The 14216-nt window shown below is 38.5% G+C and overlaps 1 protein-coding gene across 1 annotated transcript in view; it reads right to left on the bottom strand.

Annotated features, from left to right (window-relative positions):
• Nucleotides 1–14216, bottom strand: part of PTPRK (protein tyrosine phosphatase receptor type K) — a 379785-nt gene that overhangs the window by 56206 nt on the left and 309363 nt on the right. The window contains exons 12-13 of the mRNA XM_053938166.1: nucleotides 13788–14061; nucleotides 10904–10940 (exon numbers count right to left, since the gene is read on the bottom strand). Coding sequence (XP_053794141.1) covers nucleotides 10904–10940; nucleotides 13788–14061 — 311 coding nt within the window. The remainder of the gene's footprint in view (nucleotides 1–10903; nucleotides 10941–13787; nucleotides 14062–14216) is intronic.

Here is a 14216-nt window from a genome sequence, read left to right as displayed (position 1 = left end):
TACCAAACTCACCACCTCTATGGGCTGGCCGGTGGCAGGCAAGGCACTACACTCTTGCTGTAAGCTGAGGCAGCAGCAGCACCTGCCCAGCTGTTCCTCTTCTCCTCCAAGCTCTAGGCATTAGTTCATGCAAAAGCCTGATAACTTGGTTCAGGTCCAGTACAACAACACTATGTGCCCACCTTCAATCACATTATGTTTTGATTTTTTCAAGCACCACACACCCTTCTGCCAGCAAAGAAAATTGTTGTACCTCAGTATGTGTTTGCATTCATCTAAATAGCTACTTGAATGGGTTACTAAAAAAAAAAAAACAAACCAACAAAAAACCAACAAAAAAAACCTGTAAAAGATATGTACTTTCCAAAACAATTTGGAAAAATACTTCCAGACTGTTGAGTCGTGGGTATAGAATTTCACTGTCTAAATTTCACCACTACTAAAGGGACATCCAGGAAGTTGTAATTTCTGTTGCTCAATACTCTACATGCATAAATTGAAAAACTCACTTTCTGAGTCTGAGAAAACTCTACAGTTCTGTTTGAATTAAATCTATATTAGTAAAGCTATTTGATTTGGCTAAGTAAGACGATGTCTCATAACCTGTGCTGAGTAAGATGCTTTTAATACAAAGGGAACCAAATTATCAACTTTCATATTTGGACAAGCGTATAATGAAATTCAGTTTTCCATGAGCAGCAGCTGAGTGAGCTGTGGTTCTTTAGGCTGCATAAAAGAAGGCTCCATCACTCCTCTATAACTATCTAAAAAGAGGTTGTAATGAGGTGGAGGTTGTCTCTTCTCCCAGGTAAAAAGTGGCAAAATGACAGAAAATGGCCTCAATTTGTGCCAGGGGAGGTTTAGATTGGGCATTGGGAAAAATTTATTTGCTGAAAAGGTAATCAGGCATTGGAACAGGGTGCCCAGGGAGAAATGGTGGAATCACCACACCTGAAATTGTTTGAAAAATCTGTGGATATGGCACCTGGGGACACAGTTCAGTGGGTTGAAATTTTAGATATCTTTACAACCTTAACGTGATTGGTCTCTCAGTTACTAAACAGCCAATGGCCTATCATGGAAGGAGGTTTTCTAAATTATGTTCAAAAGCAAAATAAGAACTTGGTAGATTTACATGTATGTAGTGACTGCTGCAAATAGTCAGTAGCTTTTTCCATCTCAGTGTACAGCGTGATCTAGGCTGAAACACATAAGCAGTTGGTAGCAGCCAGGACGCATTCCACAGTGCAAGTTACTGATCAAAAATCCTATCTAACCACAATGGTTAATGTCTGACTGCTTTCATGGGGATTTTAGACATATATTCCTCAAAAGACAGAGTAATCTGAAAAATCAACCTTATATGATACATATTGCACAATTTTCTGTAAATGAATGAATGGGAAAGGAAATACATACAGCAATTTTCATCTTTGATCCCCTTTGAGATATAGGGGACAGACCTTCCTTCTAGATGTTTCATCGAGCAGATGAAGCACCCAGTATCCAGGTTTCAAAGTGCAGCACCCTAAAAGCCTTTAAACCAGGACAAAGAATGATAACCCTTTTTATCAGAGGTGTACAAAAGTAAGTGCTATGAAAAATGAACACATGGATGTAAAACCCTGTATAAATATGGTTCAATGATTTCAAGAAGAATAGGAGCTAACTTACAAAATTTCTAGATTTTGGAATATTATCAGGTAACAGGCCCTTCAGGATTAAATCTTTATGAACTACTGGAAATGAGAAACACTAAAGAACTGTGAGAAAATCTGTTTACATTTGCAGAAAATAATTACAGTCTGTTGAATTACCAGTCCTTATAAAATTTGTTACAAAAATGTAGAGGATGCAGCAACATCATTTCAAAAAGGAAAAGAAAGACTCAATTCAGCAAAATCTGTGAAATTAGAAACAGATCAAAGATTTCAGAGTTGCTGGCTATAGGTTTTCTATTGTAATGGGTTAACGAAACAAGCAAATTCACACAATCTGGATGGTGTTAATGTACATAAAAATTAAGATTCACATTAAAAATGCCTGTACTTGTGCAAATCAATGCCTTCCATAAGTTAAGGCAATTTGAATGCCAATTAAAGTAATTGTAGAATCCTATCCCTTCTCTCTCTGACATGGAAAAAGGGTCATTTCTTGTTAAAAGCATGCATATAGCAGTAAAATCTCTTTCAAAGGTTCTGGCCAATAGTCAACAATTTGATTTTTCTGTCATCATTACCTAATGATCCCAAGAATAAGATGTACAATCAGGATACACATCTTTATATCAGAATAGTATCGGTTGGAAGGGACACTGTCATCTAGTGCAATCTGAGCCCAATAGAGAACCCTGGGGGTCTCCAGCTGGACCCTGTGCCACTGATTATGACTCTCTGGAATCTGCCATTCAGACAGTTCTCAATGCACACCACTGTCCACTCATCCAGTCCATACTTCCTGAGTTTGCCTATGAGTATATTGTGAGACAGTGTCGAGGTAGGTAATATCTGCTGCTCTCCCCTTAACCATCAAAGTAGTTGCTTTGATTTACCTTTTGCGAACCCATGTTTACTACTCCTGATCATTCATCTTCTTGTCATTCATGTGGAGAGAGGTGGCCTCCAGAATGAGATGTTCCGTCACCTTTCCAGGGATTGAGGTGAAGCTGACTAGACAGTACTTCCCTGAGTCCTTCTCCTTGCCCTTTCTGAAGACTGGGATGACATTTGCTTTCTTCCAGTCCTCAAGTACCTCTCCTGATCTCCATGACCTTTCAAAGATGATCATGAGTGGCCTAGCCCTTCTTGTTGTCCTTAATACCCTTGACCAGATTTAATCCCTCGACCTTGGCCTTCCTTGTTTCATTTAAACTTACTCAGACAGCCTTTCTATATTAATTTCAAGTGGCCTGACCATTTTTCCATCTCCTGTGTATTTTCTGATTATGTTTGAGTAATGACAGAGTTCTTTATTCATCCATGCAGGTCTCTTGCTCCCTTTAGCAGATTTCTTATTCATTAGGATGCAACATTCTTGAGCCTGGAGAAATGGCAAATTCAGAAACACAGTAGCACAAGGGATGGAAAGAGTGATTGTGACTCCTGTTTTCTATCAGTACATAAGAACCTGGTTTCATTGTCCCAGGAAGACTCACATTTTCATGATTCTGTGAAGTGTGCAGATGTAACCTTTTTGCTACCATATTCACTTTTACCATACACTGCCATTCTAATTTTATTTGAATGTTACGATGGCATAAGTAGCCATTCTTCACCAGAGCAGGAAATCTTCTGATTTAATTTCCCATTCTGTGAAAATGATGACACATAAGTGAGGATTTGCCTTAAACTTACTCATTAGCCACTTCATTATGCTGCCTCTGAGCTTTACTCTGCATTTCAACTACCCAAAGAAACCGGTTTTGGGCAATCTGTTTTCCAACATGAGAATCAGGGTTGGCATAACTGGATGTCCTATAATCTTGCTTCAGTGCTGACCATGTGACAGCAATTTAGGAATGCATCATTCAGGGCAATATCCTGCAGTTTTATGGCAGGAAGGGCATGAGAGCAGTGCATCAGAATTGGTTTGGATGCTAGATGTGGAGATGACAAAATGTCCAAATTTTGTAGCTATTCACAGAGTGACAACAACTAATGTACAATAGATATTTACTTTTATTTGAACCCCAGAGGCCCTTATTTCAGAAATACTGCTTTAACATCCTAAATACTTCATTGGCATTTGCTCTTCTTCCCTGAATGCCTTTGATATTAACTCTGGTGTTTTGAAAAAAATATGCTGGTGAAGTAGCATTGCTGTTCTCACAAATTTCAGTAGTGTAGCATCAGCACAGACTACTGCCTCAGGATATTTTCCACCACAGCAAGGTTAGAGCAGGACCTCTTTTTTCCCCTGTACTAATGGCCTGGCTAATCTCTTGGCAGAGGGGCTGAAACAGTCAGTAATATGTAGTCTGTTTACATATGTTTGAGTAACCAATACTCAGTCATCAGCAAAGAGCAAGTAACACAAGTTAGAAGATATGGGACCTCTGTTTTAATGCTCAGTTTAAATATTCTGGCATCTATATGGTACTGAATGTGGTTATCTTTCCTGTTGACTCAACAAAGCAGATGTTAAACAGAAGTGTCAAAGAATGCAATTGTATTTTGTGACCTCAACAGTAAAAAGTTCTGGAAGTCCATCCTGATCAAGAACCTTCATCACTGTGCAGCATATTGCCAGTCCTTTCCAAACTGCTGAATTCACACAAAAGTCTCCAGACACTTCCTGAGTTGACAGCACTGATAACCACAGGATTGTAATTCTGTTCCCTATGCTTTGAATTCACCTGGCCACAAAAATTGTTTTAACACTGCCTGCAACTACCTACTGCTGTGACAGGCAAATGTGTGATAACAACATTATTTATAGAAGGATCATCCTGCCTATAAGGTCCATCTGCAAGCCTTTCCAGCTGGCATCTTTCCAAAAATAGCCTGGTTAGTACACAACTTCCCACTAGAGCAGAAAGCAGCGTGAGCTCCTGAACTTCAGAGCCATCATCTCCTTATGCAGCTGACAAAGCATCAGTCTCTGTATTTGAATAATTCATATAAAGTGCCAATCAACCACACTGACTTGCTCTGCAACACATTGGAGTGTTTAGGAAGTGCTACTACACTTGGCAACGCTGCTCCTTGTTTCTAGATGACTTTCTATAGAACTTCACTGAGAGTTCTGTCAGAGATGACATGCATATAGTTTAATAAATCTTTGTAAAGTTCATGACAACAAAAGGTGGGACATCTTTCCATTTAGTTAAAAGTGTTCAATTAGATTCAGAGAAACATGGTGATGCTGATTTCAGGGTCTTAAACTGTATTCATGAAAGTAAATAAGCATATTTCTGATCTAGATGTTGCTGAATTTCTTCTGCATTCTTTGTGCACCATTCTTCTCTGATATAAATCTCTTGTGTCCTTCCTGTCCAGGTACACAGTGAGCAGCCTTACTGCTCAAATATATTTTGTCTTCTATTGAGAATATCTCAGTGTTAGGCAGCTGTTAATGATAGAATGAATAATTGCAAATATTACTTCCTCTGTGGTAAGGTGTTGCATACTGTCTGTGCTGACATGCTTGCCAATGAAAAGCATTCTGGCTGAAGAGTACTGTGTGCATATAAACACAATTTATAATTCCTAGAGACTCCTTTCTCCTTTCTTGAAAACAGTGCTGTCCCTTCAAAGGGCTGCTCTTCATTACAGCACACATGACCCAAATTCTTGTTGCTCCAAAGTTGAACGTGCACATGAGATACCTGTGACAGGCTAATAGAGGCAGCAATCTCTGCCTGATCTGCCTCACACACTCTTCAACTTGAGCCATTGCAAGAGGCCATTTCAGCCAACGGTAGAGTTAATTACAATAGAAAATGAAAGTGTACACAGGCTGCCTGCGTGAAAAGCGGTAAATGCGACCAGTCCTATCAGGGGATGATAGAGTTTACCTTCTCTAAACACTTGTAATTTTACAATGACCCAAAAAAGGTAGACACATGAGAAAAGACAAATGAGAGATGGTGAAAGAACGGTAAGAAAAGTATACCCCTGCACCCAGCAGTATTAGCAAAGGGTACTTTTAAATGCATGTCTATTATATGTGGAATGAAGGATTTTCAATTGTGGTTACAAATCTAATGAGCTTTGTAAAAACCTTTGATTTCTAGCTTTATGTCTCCATATTCTCTGCAATGGATGCAAAACAGTCAATGATTCATGACCCACATTCTGATTCATGAAATAATATTCGGAGTAGGTGAAGTAGACCTAATAAACCAGGGATAAAAAAATAAAAGAGAATATATGCTAAAATGCTAATCCTTGTAATGTATCAACATTTTCCCTCTAATATTTAAATATAAACTAGAATACTCTACCTGAATTCTTACTTCTAAAACTCTCAAATTTTAGGAAATCTTTAAGGTCGCTAAGATTTCGATTTTTGTGCATACATGAAAACACTCACGTTACAGGTTTTGTGTCTGGATATCTAGAGGTGTCCCTCACTTAACTGTTTTTTTAATAACCATCATCAAATATTCCATCAAGAGATCACACAATTTTTTATTTACAACCAAAGGTATTACTTATCAGAACTAGCAGATGTGGTTGCTCGGTGAGCTACTGCAATTTCATATACAAAAGAGAAAAATATGCCATGCTAATGTTCTTTTCCCATCTTTGGAAAGCTCAGCAAGTCAACTAAATTCTCCTCTTTGAGTGATAAAAGACATTATGCAAAAGATCACTGAAGTTTAAACATATTAAATGCTTTTCCTATGAATGAATGAAAAAAAAAGATATGACTTAGGAAACGCCTGCGTTCTTTATGTTTATATTGCCACTTGGGTCTCCAGTTCCTATTGCGATGGTACAGCTCAAAGTCATTGTAGCAGCATTGATCCAAACACAAAAACAACAGTGACAGAAAATTCCTTTCAGATACATTTAGCATCTGACATATTCCCTTCATTTGTGCATTAATTGGTAACAGACATTTTTGAGCATCCTGCAACAGGAGGTGATTTGACTTTCACAAATTTCCCTAAGAGCAGAAACATCATCAGGAGCAATTTCAAGGAAATAATTATGGTCTAGACAGATTTATGACTTCTAAAGACCTAATCCAAAGCACATTAATGTCAGTGGAAGGACTCCCATTGACATCAAAGGCCTTTGGATCAATCCCCAACTGCTGTGGGAATGAATTCAGAGCAGTAATGATGGTGGACTAAATGCACACTTGGAGTTGAAATGTTACCACCCAGACCTCTTTATTCCTCAAATCAGATTAAAAAGTCATTTTCTGCAATTTCACAATTACTTCCAGATGCGCATCATCTCAAATGGCATTTTCATCCATCTGTATGAACCAAACATGCATAGAGATAGAGAGGTTCTATACTGTCTGAACTAATAACACAAACGAAAACCACAAGGGAAAATAATGTTGGAATTGATGAAGTTCTTGTTTTAAATGTGGACTGAGAAACCCTGGACTTCATTTATTCCCTCTAACTACTTTGTGATAGAGCTGCCAGGCCCACCACTTCTGTATTTACTGCCACAGTAGATTTCTTCTAATTAAATTTTCAATATTTTTCTCTAGCCCACTAAGCAAAACAAAAGAATACACATGAATCAGTGTTAGCCTCAAACTTGGCAGCCTGAGAACTGTCAAAAATGTCAGCTTCATATACTCTGCTTAATAACAGTTCTGCTGTCCCTTCTGTCCCCTTAAATGTATATTTACATGCTAAATAATTTGAAGCATCACTCTTCTCTGACCATATTAACCCAGTTTCACTCCCTTAGCAGTCGGTAACATTTTAGACTGTAAAATGAAATGCCGATGTCATGTGTGAGTGGAAACCATTCAAAGTTTTACACAGTCAAACTGAGCTCCAGGATATGACAGATCAGTCACCAACATCATCTATTACTCTGAAGTGCACACACCTTCTATATACTTCACTTTATCAATGCTTTGGTTAGGCAGGTTTGGTTATCATATATTCATTCTGATATGTGCATGCTATGAACTACTCAATGGTCTCAAGTTTTGCCAGGAGGTCTAGATATTAGATATTAAGAATAATTTCTTCATGGAGAGGGTTAAAAGTGTCCAAGGAATTAAAATTGTTAATAGTTAATATATTTTCTGGGCTACATCTGTAACTGGAAATGGTGCTTTGGGTATGTTATACTCACCACCTGTGGTACAAGGAGTTATTTTTAACATTGTTTCAATTTGATTTCCTCAGAAATCAAAGCTTATGTGAACCAACTGTGTACATGTCTGTAACTTTTCATACTCTCTCATCACATCCAATAACCCAGCCTGGCCAATTCACTCCACTGTGCAGAAGGGCAGAAGTTAGTCATTAAGCTCCCACAAGTGCCATGGAAGTGGTGTCTAGAAAAAGGGGCAATCCTACTGTTAGTCTAATTAAGGACCATCAAAGAATCACTGATATTCATCCTTCAGCTGCAAGTACACAGGAACTTCTCAGGAAGCTACTTTTTAAACAGGTGCTGCTCCCATATTTTCTACCATGAAAAATTAACTCAGTGCATTTCAATACACCAGACAGTAGTATGTCTCTCTGTTTACTCAAAAGCATTTTTTCAAGGCACACCAAGAAGGAGCAGCAACATACTTTAGTCATGATTTGGCACCATCTTTCAGATGACCTGACACTTCAGTGCATTTGTTATCAGAAGCACATGACAGCACTGCACCTGGAATATACAGACCAAAAAAGCACAAGTGTTTCAATTTAAATTTGTTGGCTTTCATTAGTTTAACACCAATAAACAAAGTATTCCATCAATTCCCAAAGGTAGAAGGCAACCTTGGTAAACATATGGGTTAAACTCATAATGCTTTAAAATATATGTAAAGCATGCTGCTAGGGAATTGTCCAAAAAAAAAAAAAATTTGTTAGGGATTAATTTCTCTAGCACATTGCTGTCATATTTTTTCCATCTTTACATCTTACTGGTGTAAATATTCACAGTGGATAAACCAGAGCCTTGAACAAGATAGAAATAAGAAAGTAACTTTGCTGGTAATACTGAATTTCACTATCAGGAAGACTTGGTCTTAACGTGCACCTTTTCTGTTGTTCCTCCCTACTCCCTTCCACCACAGCTTTTTAAAATTTTTAATGTCTTTTCAACACATTCAAGGCAAAAATCAGTTTGGCTACCTGTAGGCTGCTTCAAGTCACAGGACATGACACAGAACTACACACTACATTCTTAATGGAATGCATAGTTTAGACAATATAGCAGATTTTAAACAGGTATGTTCGTTTACTGGAGTGCATTAGGTAAGGTGATACAGTCCCTTTTTCCCTATGAAAATATCACAAATGTAACCAGACATCTCCTACACCCAATTCAATGCAATCTTACACACTACAGAAAACCTAACAAACAAATCAACAAACAAATCAGGGTAACCAGATGAGCATATACATAAACCAGTACATTAAGTATACTTTTCTTCAAATACAACATATCATGGTATTACTATTATGATGAAAACATGGGAAAAAATCAGTATGAACTTCGAAAAAATACCAGTATAACTCATTTGAGAAATGTGAATGTACATAATGTGTACACAATGTACACAATAGGACTCTGAAGTGACGATTCCTTATTAAAAGCATTCCTGCAGAGGAAGAGAAAACATTTGCTCCTAATGTTGCCTCCCCCTGCAATTCACAGCCAGCAATTAAAATGAGTCAGAGAAAACACTTTGGTTTTTAGGTCCACTTTCAAGGAATTTAGCACCGATATATCAGGCAACTCAGTTACTTCAGGAAAACCTGTCTTCAATCAGAGTGTCAAGGGCACAAAGGTAAGAAACCTCATACTTATTTTGCCTTTCTTTCAGACTACAGCCATCGGGGGAATTGTGACTGTGCAGCAGAGGAAGGTGTACAAGCAACCATCAAGAAGCCTCTTGCTACCACGAACATTGCTTTGAGATTGGGGGAATGTGTGTGGTTAAGCAAAAAATAATTTCCTCATATGGCAGGTGAATTCCCCATCTGTTTTATTATTACTAACCAGAAAACTTATGATGAGAGAGACAATTGTTTTCCTCTTCCACAGTCCTGCAATATTTTAAGTTATTTCTGAGCCTTTCAAAACTCACCCTGGACCCAAATACTAGCAATACATGCTTGTGGTACTAAATATTTGTTTATGCAAATATATTTTAATTCTAATATTTAATCTTGCCAGGTAAACATAAGAAACATAATGCTGATATACTTTTTACAGAAGACTTAGCTCATTGTTTTAATTTCCTGTTTATATTAGCTTACCTCACTTGATGAAAATACTAACACATCTTAAGAAGTACATTTTTTTTTCTGGTTTCTCAAGAAAACATTTGATGGCTACCATCTCATTAGAGACATCACCTTTTCATTTGAACAAGATTTAAATTGAGGGAAGTTATTGAAAAAATGGGGCTGATGTGCCTCTGCAGTACTTTAATACCTGATTCCTCGTATCTAAAGTTGTTTTTATGCTGAATATCAATATGCAATTAGAAAGAGACAACATAAGTGCTGAGCCTCTGCAGAAGCTTCTTTGGGCATTTGTAAGCTCCTTGCTTGTTTATGCTGCCAGAGTCTATCAAACAACTCTCATGTCGGCACAATCAAGCCACCAAAACGAATGGCTATAAATACAGCCAAAGCAAGAGATAACAATAAGCAGAACAACTAAGTCCTCATTTGAAGTTGAAACAACGTTTTTGAGTGATCAGTATGTGATTAACCTGCTGTATATGGGGTCAACATGATTTATTCTCACAGCTATGCAGTCAGCCTTAGTCCTGGAACTCACTTGCTGTCAGAGAGAAGCTTTTCTCAAATCAACCCTCCCCTATGTCTCACTAACACTTGGAGCTCTTACTTAGGAAAATTAACTGTCATGTCCTTCATTTAAATTATTTCCACCCCTGCTTGAAAATAATTGTTAGTCTAACAGACAGTTTACCAGTGTGCACTTTCTTCTCTCCTGTCCATCTATCTGCTGCCTGCAATGCTTCAGCACTCTAAAAGTAGATCTTGAAAGCCATCGACAGAAAGGCGGAGGAAAGTCGTCCTTATTTTGTCAAAATTCTGAGTATTGCTAGAACAGTACTCTCTTGGCTCAATACCAAAGAATGAAAAGCAGCAGACCATTATATTTTAACACAATTGAGTGGTTCAAAATAGAGGGATAGTACTGGCTTTGCTTTGAACCTTTAATAGCAGCACCACAGTTCATTTAAAAAGCTACTTTGTGTGTGGGGACGAACCTCTTACCTTTTGTAGCTATTCGAACACACTGAGTTTTGGTTTCCTGTTAAGGAAAGAAAAGTAAAGAAGACAGTCAGTTCAATGGCTTTATCTTGCCCTCCCCATTCCACAAATTCATCTTGGATGTACTGATCAGCTGGTACAACCCAATGAGTTGGCTCAGGGCTCTGGGCTTAGCAGGGGTGGAGGCTGGGAAATTTTGTCTTGATTGGACTGTACTGTCCAGGATAATAATGGGGAGAAAAGGTGCAGGACAGCCCAAATACAGCAAAATTTCAGGTTATTCAAATCAAATGGAAATCATGCCATAAGAATACAAAGAGAGGATGCAGCAGGAAGAAAAGGGAGGAGTGGTGCTCCTATTTATGTCACAGCACAAAAATCCTGAGCTTGTGTTGACCTGAAACAGCATTGTGCAGCAAAGAAGATACATTTGCTCAACACTGTCTCCAAAATTATGTCTTACTACATCCCGACACTCTTAAAGAGTCACCTGAAGCACATGAGCAATATGCTCCCTCATGCTCCTGGGTGTGGAATAAGCACAGATGCAGCTCAGATATCCCTCCACATATGACACAGTTAATCTACAACCTATACTGTCTGCCCAGGAGACAGTGATTGGACAGCAATGTACTTCAGAAGATGCTGCACATGCAAAGCCAATTTGCATGTAATTTACTACTCTTTCCCCTCAGAAGTTTGGTCAGCAATTAAAACAAATGAACAGAGAAATTACTTGGTTATGCACAGTTTGGACAACTTGAACAGATAATGATCAATCATAAATGGAGTGTCTGACCTTACTGTACAATGTGCAGTCATTTTAAAGGAAAACATACTGAAATAGCATAAGGTTGTGTGAGCATAAGGTATTAGATCACTCTAAACAATATTAGCATGTAATTTGAAAATATAATAATGACAGTTTCACTCTATAAAATATGCTTACTCTAGTCCTCCATCCCCGAATACATCCCCTGGCATCTGTCTCCTCTTGAAGATTCAAAACCAACAGGTAAAATATGTTGATGCCAATTTGTAAACACAGCTTGTGAAGAGCTAGCAGAACTCTAAGTTGAGGCACTGTAGGTGTTCAATAGGGATATTTTTTCAATCAAAATTAAAGCCCTGCAAAGTTTACTAACATAATCATACCCATTCTCCCTAGTTACTGGATTTACTTGTCTGTTTCTGTTCAATATGTCTGTGAGGATCACAGAATAACCTCCTCTCAACCCTACCATGTACTTCAGAGCCTACTTTACTTCCCTCTGCCTATTTTGGATCCCACTGGTTTACAGCAAAGCATCTGTTTAAATATTCTGCAGGTCAGATGTTATCTTGCAACCACTAGATCGCTGTCCTGGCAGAATGCAGTGCAGTTCCCCTCAAAACCTCCCCCTAAATCTCTGTAGGAACACAAATTTGATCCAAAGTTTCCAATATAACAAAGAAATCTGTTTTAGGATTATCTCACAAACTGAAATCAAGTTTAAGCAAAAAAATACGGTGTTCTCTCACTTTCTACTTATCTGTCAAAATGTAAAAGCCAAAATAAATATCTAAATATGTTTTTATTTTGTACTTTCATTTTACTTTTCCCTCCTTTTTTTTTTTTTTTTTAACCTCAAGGAATGAAACAAATTTCCTTACAATGCAGTCTTCTGGAAATCCACAAAAACAAAGGGAATTATTTTTAGCAGGTGAGGGAAATATGGATGGGTGTCTAACAACCACCTTTTATTTTGCTTTGCTTATTTCTTATAGGTCTTTAAATAAGAACTGAAAAGAGGGAATGGTCTACTGAATCAGAAAAAAAAGTCCAGTTTTCAAACACCTTTGTACCCATTCTGACTTGATGCATATCTAATTTTCATAATCATAGGTAAAGGTTGAGATTTCCTTAAAAATACTCCAAGCAAGGCTGCCTATTAGCAAGGATTTGTTTAGTCACCAGAGTGACTCAAGCATAAGGAAGAATAAACATCACTTCTGCTCCTTTTCAATGGCTCTTCTGGATATCAGTGATTATCAGTCTAGCCTTTCTAGTTCCTGTCTGAACTGCCTGGACACTTCAATTTTCTAAACTATATATCCAGTTATTAAAATTTAAATACCTAAAGCTTCTCTGTCTACCATATTTTCCCTTCTCACCAATCCTTTTCCTCTCCCTCATTTTTCATTTACAAGAGGAAAAACCATTTAAGAGCAACAGCCTGGGGCTTGCAGAGCCACAGTTGTTCTTTGCACCTGGAACTTAGGAACCTCTCTCCCTGACACTTCTTCCATATGCACACAGAGCCAGTAGCAGCACTCAGCAGCAGAATTAAAAAGAAGCACCAAGGAGGTAATGAAGGTGAATGATAGCCATAATTCTACTCCAGAGCACTGCTGCAAAGCTGATGTACAATTTCTCAGAACGACTCTCAAATTCATAGTGGGCCAGGGGTTACTTTTGCTCAAGAAAATGTTTACTTTTTATTTGATGTCCAGTGTGAGAGTCTTAAAATGTTTGTAATGTTTTACTAGCCCACTGAGCAGCCCACATTCTCTTTATCCTGCAGTCATTTAATCTTCTGAAGAGTGCAGGTACTGAGAACTGGGGAAAGCACTGCGGATGTTATTTACTGAGGAGACAGAGTCACAGTCCTGAAATTACTTCCCTCAGACAATTACTATGAGATGCATTCAACTCTCATCTAGTAGCAGTTTCTATGACACGAGGCTGATGTGAAATGTGAATGGCACACTGCCATGCTGTCACAGCACCAAGGGGATTTCAGCCATGCCACTGCCAACACCTCCCACGTCCGACTCCAGCAGTCCTAGCTGTCACCACAGGCTTGTCTTTGACTCCTTCCAGGAGAAAGGTGTTGTCAGCACTTGCCTTCTCAACACTGCTCATGGCCTGGAAGTAGATATTGTAGCCTTTCCGAGGAGCCAGCGGCGGGTTCCAGAAACCTTGGTACGTCCTGTTGTCACCCACAGTAAAGGGGGCTGGCTCTGGCAGGTTTCCTGGGGGCAGCTGAGCAGCAAAGTAATATGGTGACCCTCCACTAAGGGCAGTCTGATAGGTGACAGGGATTTGGTAGCACTCCATGGCACCAGTTTCTCTCTTTGTTCGGTGTGGGTGCAGCTCTTCAACAACAATCTGGTAGGCACTGGTGAGACAGAGGAAAAAAGGATGAGACAGGAGATGGATGCAGAGAAGAAATAAAGGCTAGAAATACAGCAAAGCTATTTATTTCAGCTGTTGGAAAGAAGCAGCATCCCTTTTTTTCATTAAAAACAACAATACAAATCCATACATGACCTC

This window comes from Vidua chalybeata, chromosome 3, assembly GCF_026979565.1.
Source record: "Vidua chalybeata isolate OUT-0048 chromosome 3, bVidCha1 merged haplotype, whole genome shotgun sequence".
In the NCBI taxonomy this organism is placed as follows: Eukaryota; Metazoa; Chordata; class Aves; order Passeriformes; family Viduidae; genus Vidua; species Vidua chalybeata.
Note: the sequence above shows the minus strand (reverse complement) of the source record. Positions and strands in the feature narration are given on the sequence as shown.